At 38.4% G+C, this 18,977-nt stretch overlaps 1 protein-coding gene across 1 annotated transcript in view; it reads left to right on the plus strand.

Annotated features, from left to right (window-relative positions):
• kcnh8 (potassium voltage-gated channel, subfamily H (eag-related), member 8) overlaps positions 1-18,977 on the plus strand; it is a 150,156-nt gene that overhangs the window by 104,722 nt on the left and 26,457 nt on the right. Inside the window, exons 10-11 of the mRNA XM_042332486.1 lie at positions 180-429; positions 11,461-11,675. Coding sequence (XP_042188420.1) covers positions 180-429; positions 11,461-11,675 — 465 coding nt within the window. The remainder of the gene's footprint in view (positions 1-179; positions 430-11,460; positions 11,676-18,977) is intronic.

The following is an 18,977-nucleotide window of genomic DNA, read 5'->3' on the forward strand; positions in this document are numbered from 1 at the left end:
CTTCTGTAAGTACGACTTGCAGAATTATTGTTAACAATTGTCGGCTTAAAACCATTTTGAAAAAAAAACTGCTAAAATAACTGCTGAGAATGGTGTATTTGGAATCTGTTCCCTGGTCTTTTCCTAATAGCTCTGAATAAATCATTTGAAATGTGTATTGACTAACCTCATCTCTGCAGCTTTTGAAGGATTTTCCAGATGAGTTACGGTCAGACATCACTATGCACTTGAACAAGGAAATTCTACAACTTTCTCTGTTTGAACCTGCCAGCCATGGCTGTCTCAGGTCCCTCTCTCTCCATATCAAAACTTCCTTCTGTGCTCCTGGGGAGTACCTCCTTCGACAAGGAGATGCCTTGCAAGCCATCTATTTTGTTTGCTCAGGTTCCATGGAAGTACTTAAAGGTACCATGGTGCTGGCAATTCTTGGTAGGTTTTATCATTACAGTTATATGATTGCAAGCATAAAAGTATTTAAATATTCTGCATTTGTTTAAAGTAAGGTTAAACTTTTTTTTAAAAAATCAAGAAAAGAATGGCTTCACTATTGGCTCAAGGATAAAGACATCATCTCGTGTAAAACTGCAACCCCAAAATATTCTAAAGTGTCCAACATCCTGAATGACTCAGAATAATGAAAATTCACATTGCAATTGGTGGCGAGAGGACCTGGGTTCAATTCCCTGGCAGGGCGAAATGTATTCAAGTTTCCTTACTCCACACATCTCTTTTTGCCTAGCAGTAAGTAGAAACCCACCCGGTTGTTTGCCAATTGGCGGGGGTAATAATCTCTTAAAAAAAAAAAAATTATAATTCAGTCACTCAATCCATGACAATTAGCTGCCATGTTTCGCCCAGAAAATATACAGGTCAATTCATTTTACAGTATATTCTGTGAAACGCGTTGAGACTTCTCGAAGACGTGATATATCATGTCAAATGTAAGGATTATTATTATTATGTTGGTTTCTCTTTTGATGACTTCCATAATTTAATAATATGGCAGAACTTGCTCGACAGGCTGAGTAGCGTACTCTTGTTCCTATATTTCCTTTCTACTTGAGGAAAATTGGCAATATTCCAGGAGAACATCAGTTAGAATTTCTACCCTTTACTGCTATAGATGTTGACTGAGCTGGATATAAATAATAATAATAATATAATAATAATAATCCTTGCATTTGAAATAGCGGCTTATCATGTCTTCAAGACATCTCAAAGCGCTTCACAGAATATACTCTAAAGTGAATTGACTGCGTATTTTCTTGGCGAAACACCCACAAATGCACAATATACACAAAGATTAGGAGATTTTGTTTACACAAAATCGGAACTGGAATGCTCCAATGAATATTGAGGCAGAATCCATTCTAGCTTTTAGGATTAGATAAATATCTGAAATGGAAAAATATAAACAGTGTGGGGGCAGGAGAATAAGACTAAATGGAAAGTTCTCTCAGAGAGCCAGCACATGGATATTAGGCCGAATATTCATTCTGCATGTAAATTTCTATAGTTCTGTGTGTGTAGCTTTCTCCCCCCTCCCTCTCCCCCACCCCAATGCTCACAGGTAGATGATTTTCATTTGTTAACTATAACATTTACACATCATATCAATCAGTCTTAATAATACATTTCTCTTCAAAAACTGAATGATATACAAGAGTGTGATAGTTCCAAATCTTTACATCTCCTTTTGGTAACATACTGCCAGCATTGTGCTCCTGTCACCTCTTTATTTCTTGTTTGGCACAAGTACATCTTTCTTTCAACTAAAATTGTTAACAGTCCAAAATGTCAGAGAGGATAAATGATTCAGAAAGACGACAAGTGTTCAAAACTACACAGAAAAGAGCTATAAGGGGCTGAATCTGCCAACATAAGAAATTGTAAAGTATAGAATAAAAAATGAAACTGGTTTGAAATAAGAATTAAACTGCAAGGTATTCTTCTATGAAAAAGGAGAAAGGAAAATGGATTGTGTTTGGCAAACGGTTTTGAAGTAATCCTTGAAAATCATTAATATTGTATGTGATATTCTGCTGTTCACATCAGGAAGACATTTTAAAGGGTTTCACAGTGAAGGATTATTGTACTTATTTTGCATCCACCCCCACCCCCAAAATACTGTCACTACCTTTTGTGGTGAATCCTGTGAAGAACTTTGAGACATTTCAATGACATTATCAGATGCTATATGAAATGTAAGAGTTATCATTTATTATCTTATTTTTGGAAGTGTCTGGATACACATTTCTGTGTTGCAACAGTATTAAGTGTAAGTACTCGATTGAAAAAGCAACATTAGTGTTCAGTTAAACACTATATGAACAGTAATGTACTTACCTCCAGATGAGGTTAATGTACATGAATTTTACAAAACAACTTACATTCCTAATGTTCCCACTCTCAGTGCTCATCTTTGGAGCCGTACACATACTGTTTTACAGCACTCAGCAGAGAAGTGCACATGCTTGGGTGAGTTCCTGGTAATTGGAATTTGGGAGTGCATCCACATTCGTGGATAAGATAGAAGTTAGGAATTAGCATTGTTATTGGGGTCTAACATACAGTTTGAATTTAGAAATTCCTCAAGTATCAACTGTGAGTTAGCTGAATTAGCACATTAGGTGGTGGTACAGATAGGTTTCCTCGCTCTCTCTCCCACTCTGTGTTATCATTGTGATTTCCTCAGGAAAACAGTAATAATACTGGTGCCTTGTCACTGGAAAGAGGTTCTCAGGATGAAATTCTGTATTTTCTGTAAAGATACTGTGGGTCCAAAATTCCACCTAGTTTTACCTGGCAAGTTCACTTTGCCTTAAAATGGAAGATTTCTGAGAATTGTAGAAAATTCTTGTGGATCTGAAACCCCAGATCTCATTTCTCCTCTACTCCTCTTAGGTTCTTATCAGCTTCTATATTTTTCTTGCCGAAGTGAATTATTTCATTAAACTTAATTTGCCATCTATCTGCCCATTCCGTTAGCCCGTTTATATCTTCCTAAGTTCTTCTGCAATCATTGTTTCATTGTTTCCCACACTTCTCAACCCCCCAATCCCCAGTTCAGTGTCATCTGCATCCTGACCTCTGTCATTCACCACCTCTACTCCAAAAATCCATGTGATTGTTAATTATAGTTGGTCTGCAGAAGACACACAATTTCTTATGCTTTTAGCCTTAAGAAAACTATTAAAATTTACGATCATGCAGCAATTTGGGTGATTCTTAATTTCAGTCTCAATTTGGAAAACAATATTTTGCTATTCTTAAGAAGAACCCTGACAAGTTCAACATATATATTTTACACGGTAGTTATGAGTACAGGACTATAAGCAAAAAATCTACAGGAGAGAGTACAAGGAATTTCTATACTCAGAGGTGGTTAGGGTTTGGATTTCCTTATTACAGGTGGCTACTGACGCTGAGTCAATAGAATAATTCAAAGGCAATTGGATAGATGGACATCTGAGAAGTAGAAACATTAAGGGACATGGGGAGAGAGAGCTGCAAAATGGGATTAATTAAAACAAGTTTTTAGAAAAACTTCTAATCGTGACACTGGCCTGAATGTCACTGTTAGAGTCATTAATGTCTCTAAAGTGTTTGTTGCATTGGATGCAGGCTCAAGCCAAAGTTCTCTTGGGTAGGGTAGTCCTGGCTGGTCAAGCAACAGGAAGCTTTACAGGACGCTTTACAGATAATACAGTATACCTTTAAACTATGTGATTTTAGCTAATTAAACTCTTGAAATACCCCCAATACCAACTCTAGAAATACCCCCAACGCATAATCTGGGGTCCCAAGCCTTGTGTTTCAACCAACTGTGCTAAATACTAACCAAAATCAGGTAAGCATGATGAGATCCTCCAGGGAGAGATTGCACATTCCATTTCAGACATGGTGTTGCATTTCTTCGTGTGTCAGACAACTGACTGATCAAACAAATCAATAATTGCACATTATAGATATTTACTTCAGATTTCTAATGCAAAATAAAGATAGAAGGAATAAAAGGAAATTTATACAACGATTTTTATATTTATTTTGGTCTTTCCCAAAGCAAGATTTTTTGATATTTTAAAGTTCACTCCTTTTCATTGTTATAAATTTATCCAAATTAATTTCCTACAAATCTAAAAGACAACATGAAAATAGCTCAATCTACAGAACCATAGAAAATATACTCATTATAAATTTTAGCCTCTTTGACAGAAGTCATTTTGATTCAGAAATAGTACTTCAAACCTCAAAGAGCTACAGAACAGGATCAACAAGTCATTAGATTTAATCACCCAGGGAGGAAGCCAGCATAATGTAATAATAATAGGTTTTGACTCATTACGAATAGTTACATCAATCAATCCTCCTTTCTTTAACTGGTTAGACACCCATCCTTTATTAATATCCCTTTATTAATTATGTTGCATTGAAAACAGGTAGTACTTCAGAATTAGGGGAAGTATCTTGCTCCAATAAATCAGGACAAGTGTGGCTTTAGATTTGAAAAATATCTTTACGAGCATTGAATAGGACTGAGTTTCAAACAAAACATACATGAGCCAATGACCTAATTGTGCATTAATGTCCTAAAATCCAAATCGGATGTCTGTTTCAATTTGTCTTATTTCAGTTGGTGAAGCATGAGTGGGCCGCTGTAATTTAATTTAAAATTAAGCCTGAATTGTTTTTGGAGCTACTTTGAACTGCGGCAGACCTTTCATAGTTGTAATCATTCACATTTTAGGGGTGGACAATGCAACATTCATATCGCTGTAAATTATGCCTCTTTCAGTGGCTGCTTGTGGGTAAACGTTTAGCTGTGAGTGAATTTCAAAGCTCCCCCATTTCCCTCACTTCTCCACCCTCTTTCTCAAACAACAACAACAAAATTACATTTTAAAGCGCCTTTCATGTTGGGAGGACAACTCAAGGCACTGAACAGTCGGGGATCAGGACCCGAGCATGGAGGGGCAGGGTTGGGATGATGGAGGGCAGCGAGGTAGGAGGGCGGCTGAAGGCAAATCATTAAAGAGTTTTGATGAGAAGCCGCCCAGTTCAACAATTTAACCAATTGGCCATTCTACATGCCAGCCCATGGATCACAGTGTAACCGTAGGAAACTTCCTTAACTGAACTTTAAAAGTTTAAACCAGGAGTGGTCACCTGTTATCAATTGGGATATCAACAAGAGCAGAAATTCTGACATGTAAAATATTATCATTGTTAATTATAACATTAAATGCTGCCACTTCACCATCCTCTATGTAGTAAATTTCTGAACTTGTGATAGTTTCAACCTATTGTCAGTATCATTGCCTGCTGTTTGATTTCCCTTTAGCTTGAGATGACCTTGCAAAGTCAGATAGGATATGTACATACTTCCAGTTGACAACAGAGCTTAGTTCATGTCTATGCCTGTTTATAATCGATCTAACCAATTGAGATATCGACATGGGCAACAATTCCCACAATGTAATAAAAGTGACTGAAATCCCACCAAAACAAAATGACTGAAATCCTACCTACGCTTGGTCTGTTAGACCATTTTGTCTTAAGATTGCACAGAGCAGAATTGTGGAAAATTTATAAATTAATTTTAAAGTTGTTTTTTTTAAAAGAACCAATGTGCAGAAAACCACTTCCCAAAACAGACTGAATACAACTCTCAGTTCTGCAAGTTCCTAAATTTTAGGATGAAATGGTTTTACAGGTCATGACTGGATGGAATTTCAGGCCTAATTTGAGTTCAATTGAAGCTTGAAAATTCCACTTACCTGCAAAACCACTTTGATTAAATATTTAACATCATGTAGAATTGTGGAAAATTCCTGAATTTCGATGCTGGTTTTCCTCAGTACTTAAAAAGAACTGGAGTCTGAATTAATATAGAATTGAAGACCTATTTTTAAGGTCTGCACTATCTTAGATTTGAAGGTCTTTATTTAATTTAAATTAAATTTAAATGTCTTACAGGCTAAGAAATGTAGGCCTGGAATGTGTCAATTAATCACAGTTTTTTTGCGATAGACCTGATTTTGCCATTTTCTTGCACAGGAAATGTATATTTCTTTTTATTTGTTAAGTTGTTAAAAAGTCGTTCATTTGGCTCTTTTGTAACATTAAAATAGTATAGAAATGCTTGGCTTATCCAACCTGAGAGCTCCTCAACAGACCACAGGCAGTGAATACAGTGTAACACACACAATGTGTGCATACTGCATCTGGTGTGATTTGCACAGCTCTTGATACCAACTCCTCCAGGTATAAATCCAGTATGATTAATGTTAGCTCATGTGGGAAAATCAGACTTATGGCCTTTGAGCACAAGCAATTCTTTAATCAGATTTTAAAAATCTGACACCTCATATTATAGACTTCTAGATTTGGGTTTAACTGCACATGCACAGATTTGATCTCTGCCCCAGTCGTATAAAAAGAAAATGAAAGTTAAGGGGTGGACCCTGCATCCCACACATAAGAACATAAAAAATGTTCAATGAAAAAAGACCAAGGCCCATCTAGTTCGCCTTCCATTCCCTCCCCCCTTCACATGTGACCCAAACTACCTATACACTATATCTCATAATGTTATTTCCTAAAAGAAAACTATCTAATCTATGTTTGAAAGAATAAACACTTCTTGAAAGAATCGAAACATATAATCCTTTAAAGCAGTAGTTACAAGGAACAGATATTCCTCCTGGAGCCCTCTACCCAGGATTATTTGAACAGGTTCCCCCCTTCCCATATTAAACAGTTTAAACTCAACTGGTGGTCAGTACTCTGCACTAAATGTTCCCCAGCTTCTTTTTGAAGAGAGTGAACAAATATCATCGAAAGTGCAGCTCAAAGTAACATTGACAAAACAGCTGTAGTTATATCTATGCAATGGGGAGTGAATTTCTGAACTTGTGATACTTTCAACCTATTATCTGTATCATTGACTGCTGTTTGATTTCCCTTTAGCACCTTTTTTTTTATTAAGCCAAGTGTCTGACACATGCGGAAACCCATCAAGATGCTTAAGCTTATCCAAACCAAGCTGAGAATTCCATGCATCCCACTTACACATGGAAATCACAGAGATAGATTGTTGGACTGGAATAGGCATTGTCTCCCTTTGGGATCACATCCTGCTTACCTAATTCTGGAATGTATTAGGCACAGGTTGGCAAGACCCAAGGCTTGGGAACCTCAGAATGTGCGTTGGGGTACTGCTGGAGTTTAAGCAGCTACAACCACTTAGCTTGCCATTGAGAGCACCCTTTGGCAAGCTTTCCCACTGCTTGTCCAGCTAGGACCACCCTACTAGTTAGGGCTTTGGCTTGCAGGGTTAACAGGAGCTGAGTATGATGACTCCTTGCCCCCAATGACTGGTCTGCCCTTCCAGGTCCTACCGATGAGCCAGGGCTCTCATCAGCAATGACCTGGAATACCGGCAAAGAAGGCAATTCTGACATTCCATTGTCAGGCATGTCACCTTGGAGCCAGTTCAGGCTCTTCCCTCCGCCCCAAGGAGGATAGTCACTACTTGGTCATTAGATACTCGACGAGTGCGGGTTTGAGCCCTGACTAGGTGGATGGTAGGTACAAGGGACTCCCTGCGAGTTTCCTGTTGGCAATACAGCTCAGCATGAAATATGTGAGAGCATTGCCATCCTCTACCTGTCCACAGATCAGACACACATTCATTCCCATTGAGCGATGGTTCCACCGGTTGGAGATGCGAAGTTTAAGCAGCAGCTGCTTGCCTCTCTGCCGGCCAATCAAGGTGGATTCCAGGTGCTGGATGTATGAACGTGTGCTTACGAACTTGGACTCCAGGTAATGCTTTCCAACAGCTATCACCCCAAGCCTCAGAGCTTCCTCATCAGCTATCTGGTGAGCATGTGCCTTCACTGTGGTGGGAGGGCCTTTACAAGACAACTTGTGACATGCCAGCTGCCTTGATGTTCTCGAGGTCCAAGTCCAATGCCGTGTAACAGGCTTACTCAGCACAGGCACCAAAATAATCTTATTTTAGTAGCTCGTGATGACCTTGTGAAATCAGATAGGGGATGTGCAAAGCAAACTTCCCATTGATAGCAGAGTTTAGTTCATGCCTGCCTACTTATAGCGGTCTAACATTAACCAATTGAGATTTATAGTGATTCTGATGATTGGTCACAGCATATAAAGGTAGTTTCAAATACAAACCAGATAAATTAAGTTATGTTCAACTCAAATAGTAATAATAATAATCCTTGTATTTGATTTAGCGCCTAATCACGTCTTCAAGACATCCCAAAGCGCTTCACAGAATATACTATAAAGTGAATTCACTCTGCATTTTGTGGGCAAAACACGGCAGACTGTTATACACAGCAGTGTCCCACAAACAGTTGTGGATTGAGTGACCAATTTATTATTATTTTGATCTTAATTTCAGCCTCTTCCTGGGGGCCAGCAGTGGGCAACTCGATTATGTCATGGGGTAGAATAGAAACAACATTATTCATAACAAGATCCCCCAAATATCCTGCATCCCCCCAGCCCCACCCTAACCTACAGCAGTTAGTGCACACACTCTAACAATGAAACACCACCACTGGGCAGCACTATAAAAGTAACTTAGAAATATTCCAGTTTTACAACAACAACAACTTGGATTTACATAGCGCCCTCCAAGCCGGATGGCTTCTCAGAATTATAAAATTCAATGCAAACTTACCTGCATCTGTTCATTACCTTGTATGGTTACATTATATAAACAGAAAATGTGTGCAAACTCTCTATTTGTACACTACCGGTGTGTGTGTCTGTGTGTGGGTGTGTGTGCACGTGCAAATCTCTGGAATTCCATACCCCAATCACTCCACCTCGCCCCTTCCTCAGCCTCCTTCAAGTCCTGGCTCAAAACCCTCCTCTTCGACCATGCCATTGGTCACCCCCCTTCCCCTCCCCTCCCTTCTCCCCCCTGACTCCAGCTCGGGTCTCAAATGCTGTACACTGTCCAGCGCCTTGGGATGTCCTCCTGAGGTGAAAGGCGCTATTCAAATATAATCCTGTTGTTGTTGTTAATGTTATTACTAAGCCATTCAAAAGCAAGAATACAAGAGAGAAGATTTACCCAGCACTTAACATTATTTTCAAATCAAGCCCACAGTTAAAGCAATATAGAGAGATTTTTAGCTGGAAAATATGTATTTCTGTGAGTTGATGTGGGACAAAAAATTACTTTTTTAAAAAAAGAGCAACAGATTTTAAAATGATTTAACTTGTTCATTTAATAGTATAGACGTAAAGGGATATTCATGTTTTGTCAAAATAATCAAATGCTTAGAAAAACCTGCAGGCAATTTTCTAGGCATTGAGTCTGACAACAACAACAACAACAAAATTACATTTGTATAGCGCCCTTCACGTCGGGAGGACGTCCCAAGGTGCTGAACAGAGGTGTGTGTGTGGAGAAGGTTCGAAGTAGAGATCAGCACATACTACATCATCCTAAATAATGTAAAATATTTAGTGCACTAACCAGGCTGGCAATTATGACCTGTAATGTGTTAATTACCGCCAGGTTTAATTGACATATGTTTGAAATTCACCTCGCTGGTAACTAAAGGTATCATAACTGATATGTAGGTATGATCACCTTCCCAACTCCAGGGCAGTGATTAGCCACAAAACCATTTTATGACAGAGATTTGACTTAATAGCCTTTAGATCATGGCATTGGATTGCTGATTAGAGGAATATTAGCCTTATTCTGATCTTTTTGTTGAGTTGATTTGAGGGGGTGGGAATAAGCAAGTCAATGTCATTAGTTATCGGCAGAGAGACTTTTCAACACATCACATGTCACAATTTTCATCCCTGTAGCTCTTATTTCTTGAGAAAGTCACAAATCCTCTATTTTGTGAGTCATGCTGTTCTCAGCATAAACCAGAAGAGATGGGGTGCCTAGCACATGGTTAGTAGCACGTTCTGTGTCAGCAGTTATTAAATGTGTTAACACGTCCAAACTACTGCCATTTCAGCCTGCGTAAAATAGTAGCTCCAACGTGATGTGGTCATATTTTTTTACAAAGCTAATAGTCACAATCAGAGTGAAGTAAACTTAAGACATGTTTCCAATTCATTATAGTGAAATTGAATCTCTAGGATCCTATTATAAAGGAAAATGTTCTCATTTAAGTTCATAAATATAAATATTCTTAGTTTGTTTAGATGCTAATGGAACCGTTTTAAGATGGATATATATCAGTGTTAAGTCATTAGAGCAGCATTGACTGAAAATGGTTTCATTGACCTTTAATTCCTTGGCTCAGCTGAAGGAGGCAATAGTGCTGAGAATTCTTGCAGACTCCTGCTGAGGCTCTGCAATTGTAAAGCAATGATTGCTGTTGCCATGGACTGATAGGTCTGGAGAGGTCAGCAGATTGCAAAATTAGTTCACAGGTTGATTCAGTATTATATTGTAAACTGAAAGCAGATTTTAAAAAAACAAGTTTTACGTTGTTTCCGACTCTCGAGTCAGAGATTTATTCATTTTAGATGTTGATATTATTATGTTCCACCTCTCATTTGGTAGTACTTTTACCTCTGAATTAAGCTCCACATCAGGACTTGAACTTGCAGTTTATACTCCAGAGTAATATTTCAGGACGCTCTGTATTTTCAGGGGTACTATCCTTCAGATTAGACATTAAAACCAAGGTCCCGTGTTTCCAGGAGGACATCCACTATTTGCAAATGGATTTTCTCCCAGTGTCCCGCCTACAATCTGCTAGATAAAATTGGATGCTACTGTGTGCAGTACGGCCGCTACATTTATCTATTAAATAGTCATTACACTTGAGAGTCAATACTGTAAAAAAAATGTTGAGGCGTCTCAACGTGACAAGAAACCATAAAAATCTTTTTTTTTACCATTCCTGGAGATGAAGTCAGTTAGTCCTGATTTCAGCTGTACTGAATTAGCACACACACCAGCCACTCAGTAAACTAACCAAACATAGGACTATAAACTCAGTCTATGCTGCTTATAGCAAAACAGAAAAGCCAAAGAACTGATTAAATATTCCTTTCATTGCATTCCGCTGAGATTCTCACTGTTCTTCCAAATCAAACTGAAAGTATCTGTAAAATTGGCTTTCAGCAATTCATTACTATTTGTCAAATAAGCAGAATTTACGTTACTGTATTTTTAATTAGAATAACTTGTATTAATACAGCAGCTGTCATGCTGAACACATGTCCCAAATGACTTCACAAAATACATGATGATGAAAACAATTTTACTATTGTTTCAAATGATATTCCTTGTTTGAACTATTGATTTTTTATATGGATAATAAAATATGTAACATAATAATAATATAAACAATGGATAATAATATATAGCATTGATGCAACATTGCTCAACACCTTCTTTGTCAAGAGTTCTGCTGATTTGTGTTTGTGATTGCATTTCAGGTAAAGGTGATCTAATTGGTGCAAATCTTGCAAGTAAAGATCAAGTTATCAAAACAAATGCGGATGTTAAAGCTCTAACGTATTGTGACCTGCAGTGTATTAATCTGAAAGGCCTCTGTGAGGTGCTGGAGTTGTACCCGGAATACTCCCATAGATTCATGGAGGACATTCATCACGATCTTACCTATAACCTCAGAGAAGGTCATGAGAGTGATGTAAGTCAAATGTACAGATCACCTTTATTGTTATACCATGTACAGAAGCTAAATTGAATGTCTTAAACTCCTAATCTGTCCTTAAATAACAAAATACTGGGAACTGAGGAGATACGTGGCTTGCTGCGTGAGCATGAAGTGACATATTTTCAACTTCCTGGCAACATCAATAACAGTAAATGAGTAGTGTTGTTACCACTCTATTGAACTTTCTCTTCACAGCCGTAAACCTGTGATTCTTGTTTTGCTTCCTTTAAAATATTGTTCTAGATTTACTTTGACTCCTTTCAATATCTTATATAGGTCCCATCAGAACATTTTAATACAGCATGATTTTAAGAAGTTTATTCTGGTGTCCTAGACAAAAATACCCCCAAAATAAAAGAAAGAAAATTGTCACTCACTCCATGGCTGTTTGTGTGGAAATTGGCTGCCGTGTTCACCCACAAAATACAGTCACACCATTTTACAGTAAATCCAGTGAAGTGCTTTGAGATGTCTTGGCCACATCATAAAGCGATATATTAAATGCAAGTGTTATTATTATATTATTATCTTTTGCATGGCTGAGGATCCCTAGCTTATCTAGTCATTCCTTATCGTTCGTTCTTCTAACATTGGGGATCAGCTTCATTGCTCTCCTCTGAACTGTGTGCAGTACTCCAGATGTGGTCAGTACAGTTTGAGCATGACTTCATTGTTGCCTTTGTGCCCAATTTTAAAATATTGACATTATGTGAGGCAAAGGGAATTTACAAACAAGGGATAATCTACAGCAATGCAAATAGTTTTCTAAAAATAATACCTGTCAAGACAGCTTTTAAAAGAAAGTTAATTTCTATCCTCACCGCAGTAAGCGTCTGGATGCATCTATGCATTTATCTGTTTTTCTCTGGATTTTGCTCTGTGCTCAATATCTAAATGTGCATTGACAGCAATTTGACCTAATCCACCAGAGCAAGCAGAAGCTTTGCTCCTGAGCAGTTTTTCCATTAGAATAAATAGCAATTATAGCCAATTTTAGAGTAAGCAAAAAAAAGGTGTGTGTTCAAGCTCCACGGAGGAACATGGAACTTATATAGTCTATGCTAACACTCCAATGCAGCGATGGTGGGTGTGCTGTTGTTGGAGATACCATCCTTCAGATGAGACATTACACCAAGACCCTGTTTCTCTGTTGAGGTGGACGGTAAAGATCCCTTATTTGAAAGAAGGGTGTTCCTCCCAGTTGTCCTGACCAACAGTCGCCCAACCTAAAAAACTGTTCATTCACATCATGGCTGTTTGTGGGACAGTGATGCATGCAAATCAGCTGCCATGTTTGTCTACAAAATTAGACACCACATTTAACTATTACTTGTTAAATATTTTGAGATATTTTACACAACAATAACAACAACAAGATTGCATTTATAGAGCGCCTTTCACGTCGGGAGGTTGTCCCAGGGCACTGGACAGTTGGGTCGGGACCCGAGCAGGGGGGAAATGGTCAGGGTGAGGGGAGGGAAGGGAGGGAGCGAAGAGGGGGTAGAGAGTCGAGAGGGGAGCTGAAGCACGGTTGATGAGAAGAGATACGTTTTAGCATAATAAGGTGCTATAAAAACACTAAAGTTTATGTTTTTCTTCTTCAGACTTATAATGCCAATAGTTGTCCAAATTGTAAAATTGTAAACAAAGCCACTACTTGCTATATCGAGTAAATGACACTCATTCCACCAAAGTCTCTCCCTCAAGTATGTTAAATTTTGTTTTGAATACCCAAATATGCAAGGATTATTATTATGTTTTACTGATTTTATCCTGTTTAAATGTAATGTTTGAAAACATTTTGATTCTTTTTACCTCTCCATTTCACCAGCATATTACAGCATATGGTCAAGCAGATTATAGAGCTAAAACAGGAAGCATGGTGAAAAAGCTTTGCTTCATTAAATCAGCTTAGCTGTCATTATAAATATAATAAAAGGACTGAAAAAGAGTCTGATCGTATTTGTTTTTCAAGAAGATTGAGGTAAACAGGTTGATTTTTAAATATGTTGCAGTTGTATGAACCATTTTGGCAATGTTTTTAGTGCTCCGAGACGCTACGCATCTAAAGGGCGCTATATAAATGCAAGTTATTGTTGTTGTTGTTAATTGTTGTTTTTGACAAGGTGATTTTCTCCCTTTAGCATGCATTAGTCTCACCACAGTACAAACCTTCCTTGGATGATAGATGAGGAATTTGATCTTTAATCCTTGCCATTGTATTCTATTAAATGTAATTAAGAATGGTACAGATGCCTTCCTCCAGTTAGACCCCATGGAGAAATACCAAATACACAGACTTTCTCAGAGATTGGAAATGGTCACATAAGAATTCTGCACCCTTGCATTCTATGGTACAGTACACCAGATGTTCAGTCTACTTCTCTACCAAATCTTCCTAAAATAATTTCCAATTTTCTATACATGGAATTATAATTATTGGTGCAATTGATTACTGTCAAGTGTAGACTGATTTGCAAACAAAGAAACGAGTGTGTCAGCCTGGCTCAGTGGTAGCACTCTCTCCTCTGAGTCAGAAGGATACAGGTTGAAGCTTCACATCGGGACTTGGAGTTACACAGTCTAAGATGGCATTCCAATGCAGTGTTGGGGAGGTATTGTATTGTTGTAGGTGCCATTGTTCAGATGAGATATTAAAGCGAGGTGCTGTCTGCCTGTTCAGATAAATGTTAAAAATCCCAAGGCACTTTTGAAAAGAGAAGAGAGTTTCTCCCAGTGTCCTGGCCAACAATCCCCCAAAATAAAATTGGTAATGTATTTTATGGCTGTTTGTGGGACATTACTGTACGTAATGTTTTGTATTTTGTTTCACCCAAAATATGCATAGTCAAAACACTATACAGTATTTTCTCTGAAATACGTTGAGACATCTCAACGACCTGATAAGGCGTTGTATTAAATGCAAGGATTGATCTATTTTACACACAGCAAGCTGCTGTGAACAGTCATGATTTAATTATCAAATATCCAGGCCAGCAATCATTGACTGGATCATGGAGTGAAACAACCTTCTTCTTTTGATTAGTACATGATCTATAACATCCGCCTTAAGTACTCATCAAGTACCTTTGTTTAATATCTCACCTGAAGGACAACATCTCTGACAATGCAGCCCTCCCACATTGAATATTAGCCAAAAGACTATAAGCTCAAAGTCCGGAAATGGGGCATAAACCACAACCTTCTGACCAACAGGTGAAACTCAAGCTGACACCTGATGGATATTGAATTTTGATGTTGAAATTATTGATGATAAAATATATAAGTTTCTTACTAGAGTCAATAACATGATCTGCTTCCAGAGCAGAGTTCCTTCTAATGAGTATATCAAATGTCTGGTTGCCATCAGCAGTTGCTATTTATAATTTAGAGTTACAACTCGCGAATCCTGTTACATTTATTACATTTCACACCCCAACGTTGTGCAAGTTTAGTAAGACTGCTGAACTGGAAGTTCCCAGCTTGCAAATCGCAAGTCAGTAAAGTCAAAAAAATGCTTGGCAACCCATTTCACAAACCAGAAATCTAACATAATAAATTCAATTTGAGAATATTGAAAATGATTAGACTCCATTGCTATTGTTTGAGTCTGTCCCCTGTGTACATAAATTCAAGTGCAAACTGAATTTGGCACCATTTTCTGAACTAGGTTTGCCTCAAGATAGATGAGGGATTGAAGAGGTTACAAACTAGCCAAGTACAATTTGTCTTTTCTGTACTTATAATCCCACCAGATTTACTTTGTAAGACATTTGTCCTTTACAACTGAATCTTGCTGCAGTCTATTTTAAGACCAACTAGAATACAACTCTTTCATCCAAAACATAGCTATTAAAAGACCATTCTCGAGTGAGTTCTCCTGGCAGCTATGATATGGGTTCTTTGTGTCTTGATACTGAATAGACTGTGATTCCCAATTTAAGACAGTTTTTTTTTAAGATGCAATGGATGTTAGATTTGAAGATCTTTTATTATGATTAGATTTGCCTGAGACTACAATAAAATAAGCTTCTCAGAGAAGCTATTGTACAGTATTATCATGTCAGGGTGAGTGATTTTACTTTACACATACAATAAATACTGTATACAAGCATTTTTAATGTATGGTGTCTACTGGATAAAAATTGAGAGATGTGATGTTCCGATTATCACCATTGAAAATTATCACATCATTGTTAATTGCTGTTGAGGCCAGAAAATAATAAGGAACTGCCCATAGTTTTATTCTGCCACCCCCACCTGACTTCATCATAATGGCCTTACTTGAAGCTGTCTTAATGTCACCATTGGCATTGCTGAGATATTGGGGAATTTGGGTACTAGTTTGCAAATTATTATCTTGGTTCAGATCTTTTGGTTGAATTAAGCTGGAAAGCTGTTAAACTGAGTTCAGCCAAGAAGCAACTGTACATCATACATTTTATTGTATGATGTACGTGACATATTTCACTGCTGATATATATGTATATTTCATGCAACTGTAAGCATCTCATTCACTAGAATATCAGTTTCTTAATGTGGGAATTTAATTTTACACACCCTAGAGAAGATTCCACAGAGATTTTTTCATCACATTCATCCAAATTTGTTTCAATCTCAACAAATATCACATGTAATTTCCACGTGTCAATACGTGTGCCAAGTGCCTCTGAAATTAATAGGTTTTCACTTAAATTCTCTTTCAAATATTAGACTTGAACAAAATGTTAATATATCAAATTAGGAAATTTAACAAAATGTGAGAATATCTGAACATGAAAATATCGAGAGCAAAATTCCAATAAGGAAGGCCATGATAAATTAGAATTACATAAATAGTTCTGTCTGAATGATTTAGGTCTCAAATATTACTGTTTGATTCCACATGGGCGGTTGTACCAACATTCTGTTTCTGATGGCTTCCCGTACCCCTGCTGATTAAATTCAAGATCCTTGCCCTCGCTTTTAAATCCACACCTCGCTTTATTCTATCTCGTCCTGCATTTCTACTGCCCTGGCTGCTCCCTCCCAAACGCTAGTCTTTTTCATATCACCTGCCAGATCTAACTCACCATCAATGGATGAGCTTTCAACCACTATGCACCTGCTCTGTGGAATTCCATGCCACCCTTCTCACCCGCTACCTCCAAAACACACCTTTAACTTCAACTTTTTGACTGAAAAGCACAATATAAATGTAAATTGTTGTTGTTTTGATATTGTCAAACGTTTGAGTATTCATTTTGGCAATGGCACTGTGCAGCTAACAGCATTTCTTGATATTATTTTTATTATTTATTTAAATCTTGTTATTTATGTAAATGGACATTTGTGGACCTGAAAGCTGTTGTGTGTTGCTGAGGAAAGCCAGGCAGATTGGTGCCTAATGTCCCTGCAAATGTTGCTGCAGCTGTTCACATGGAATGAAGTTGGTGGAATCCAGAGAACATTAAAAGGCCTGACATCCCATTTATAAATAAAACAGGAATAAAGGAAGAAATGTTTAACAGATATTTTAACAAATGGTTAGGAACAACAACAACAACTTGTATTTTTATAGCACCCTTCACATGGGGTAGCACCTTGGATTGCTTCACAGTGGCAGAGCCTCATGCTGAGCCAGGAAGAAAGGGGCCAATAACATAATAATAATCTTTGTTTGGTATGGCGCCTTTTATATCAGGATTATATCTCAAAGCGCTTCACAGGATATAATATAAAATTGAGTGACTGTGTTTTATGGGTGAACCCGGCAGCCAATCTGTGCGCAGCAATCTCCCAAACCAGCCATGAAGTGAATAATCTATTTTATGTGGGTGATTGGTGGCCAGAACACCAGGAGACACTCCCTTCTCTTTTCGAATAGTGGCATGGAATCTTTAACATTCACCTGAACAGGCAGACAGGACCTTGTCTCATCCAAAGGACAAGACTTCCAACAATGCAGCACACCCCAACACTACATCGAAGTGACATCCTAAATGGTATGAGTTCCAAGTCCCAATATGGGGCTTGAACACACAACCTTCAGGCTCAGAGGTCAGAGTGTGACCAAGATAATTACTACTTCACATTTTCATCCCTGTATCTGTTTCTGATTACATCCTGAATTCCTCCAGAAGAGGGAAGTCTTTTTTCTATCTACCATGTCAATTTCCTTCCTTATGTTAAAAATCTCTTACCAGATTATCCCTTAACCTCCTTACCTTTAGGGAGCATATTCCAAGTTTATCCAGTTTCTCATCATAGCCAAGTCTCTTCATCTCCCAGCTTCTTACCTTACTCTCCCACCACTCCCTTTCCAAATCCCTCCAATCCTATTCCCATCCCGCCCACAGTATTAAGTGCCCTGGTTAAAGTTACCACCGGTGTCCTCTCCATCTGCAATCAGGGCTCTATTTGCCTCTATGTTTTCCTTGGCCTCTCTGCTGCCTGCAACACTCCATCCTTCCCTACCATCTGTCATCCCTGCTCTGCCTATATGGTTCTCTGCTTCTTCCGTTTCTCTCTTACCCATCCCATCATCTTTATTTTGTCTCTTTCAATGGCTTCTCCGCCAGTCCCTGCACAGTTATATGAGACATTCTTCAGAGCTCCATTCACAGACTTCTACTTTTCACCATCTGTATGTTTCCCTTGATGATAGTATCTGAAGCCATAGGATCCACTTCCACATGTATGTAGATGATCCAACTCTGTCTGTTTACCTCTATCCTCAATTCCTGCACTACTGCTGTTCAGCCATCTGCTTGTCAGACATCAAGTCCTGCATGAGTTCTAACTTCCTACAGCTCAATGCCAACGAGCCCAAGGCACTCCTGCTTGGCTCATCTTCACCTCAGGCGCTGACTGTATCGACATCCATGGTGCAGAACCTCGATGACTTGTTTGACCCCAACTGTCCTTCAAAACCTATATCCAGACCTTTACTTGCTTGGCTTTCTCTCACATCAGCAGCATCATCTGCCTTTATGTCTGTAACTGAATGGGAGCTAAATGCTCCCTTTCCATTGTAATATGCTGGAAGATTGCCTGTTTAATAGCTCTTAACAACAACAATAACAACAACAACAAAAACTACAATTTTATAGTGCCCTTCACATCGGGAAGAAGTCCCAAGGTGCTGGACAGTCAGGATGTGGACCCAAGCAGGGAATTGGCACCAGGAGAGTTGGAGGGCAGGAAGGGTAAGAGGGTGGCCGAGGGCATGGTCGAAGTGGAGGGTCTTGAGACGTGCCTTGAAGGAGACAAGGGAAGGAGCAAAGGGACTGTAGG

The sequence above is a fragment of the Callorhinchus milii genome, unplaced genomic scaffold, assembly GCF_018977255.1.
Source record: "Callorhinchus milii isolate IMCB2004 unplaced genomic scaffold, IMCB_Cmil_1.0 Scaffold2, whole genome shotgun sequence".
NCBI classification, from domain to species: Eukaryota; Metazoa; Chordata; class Chondrichthyes; order Chimaeriformes; family Callorhinchidae; genus Callorhinchus; species Callorhinchus milii.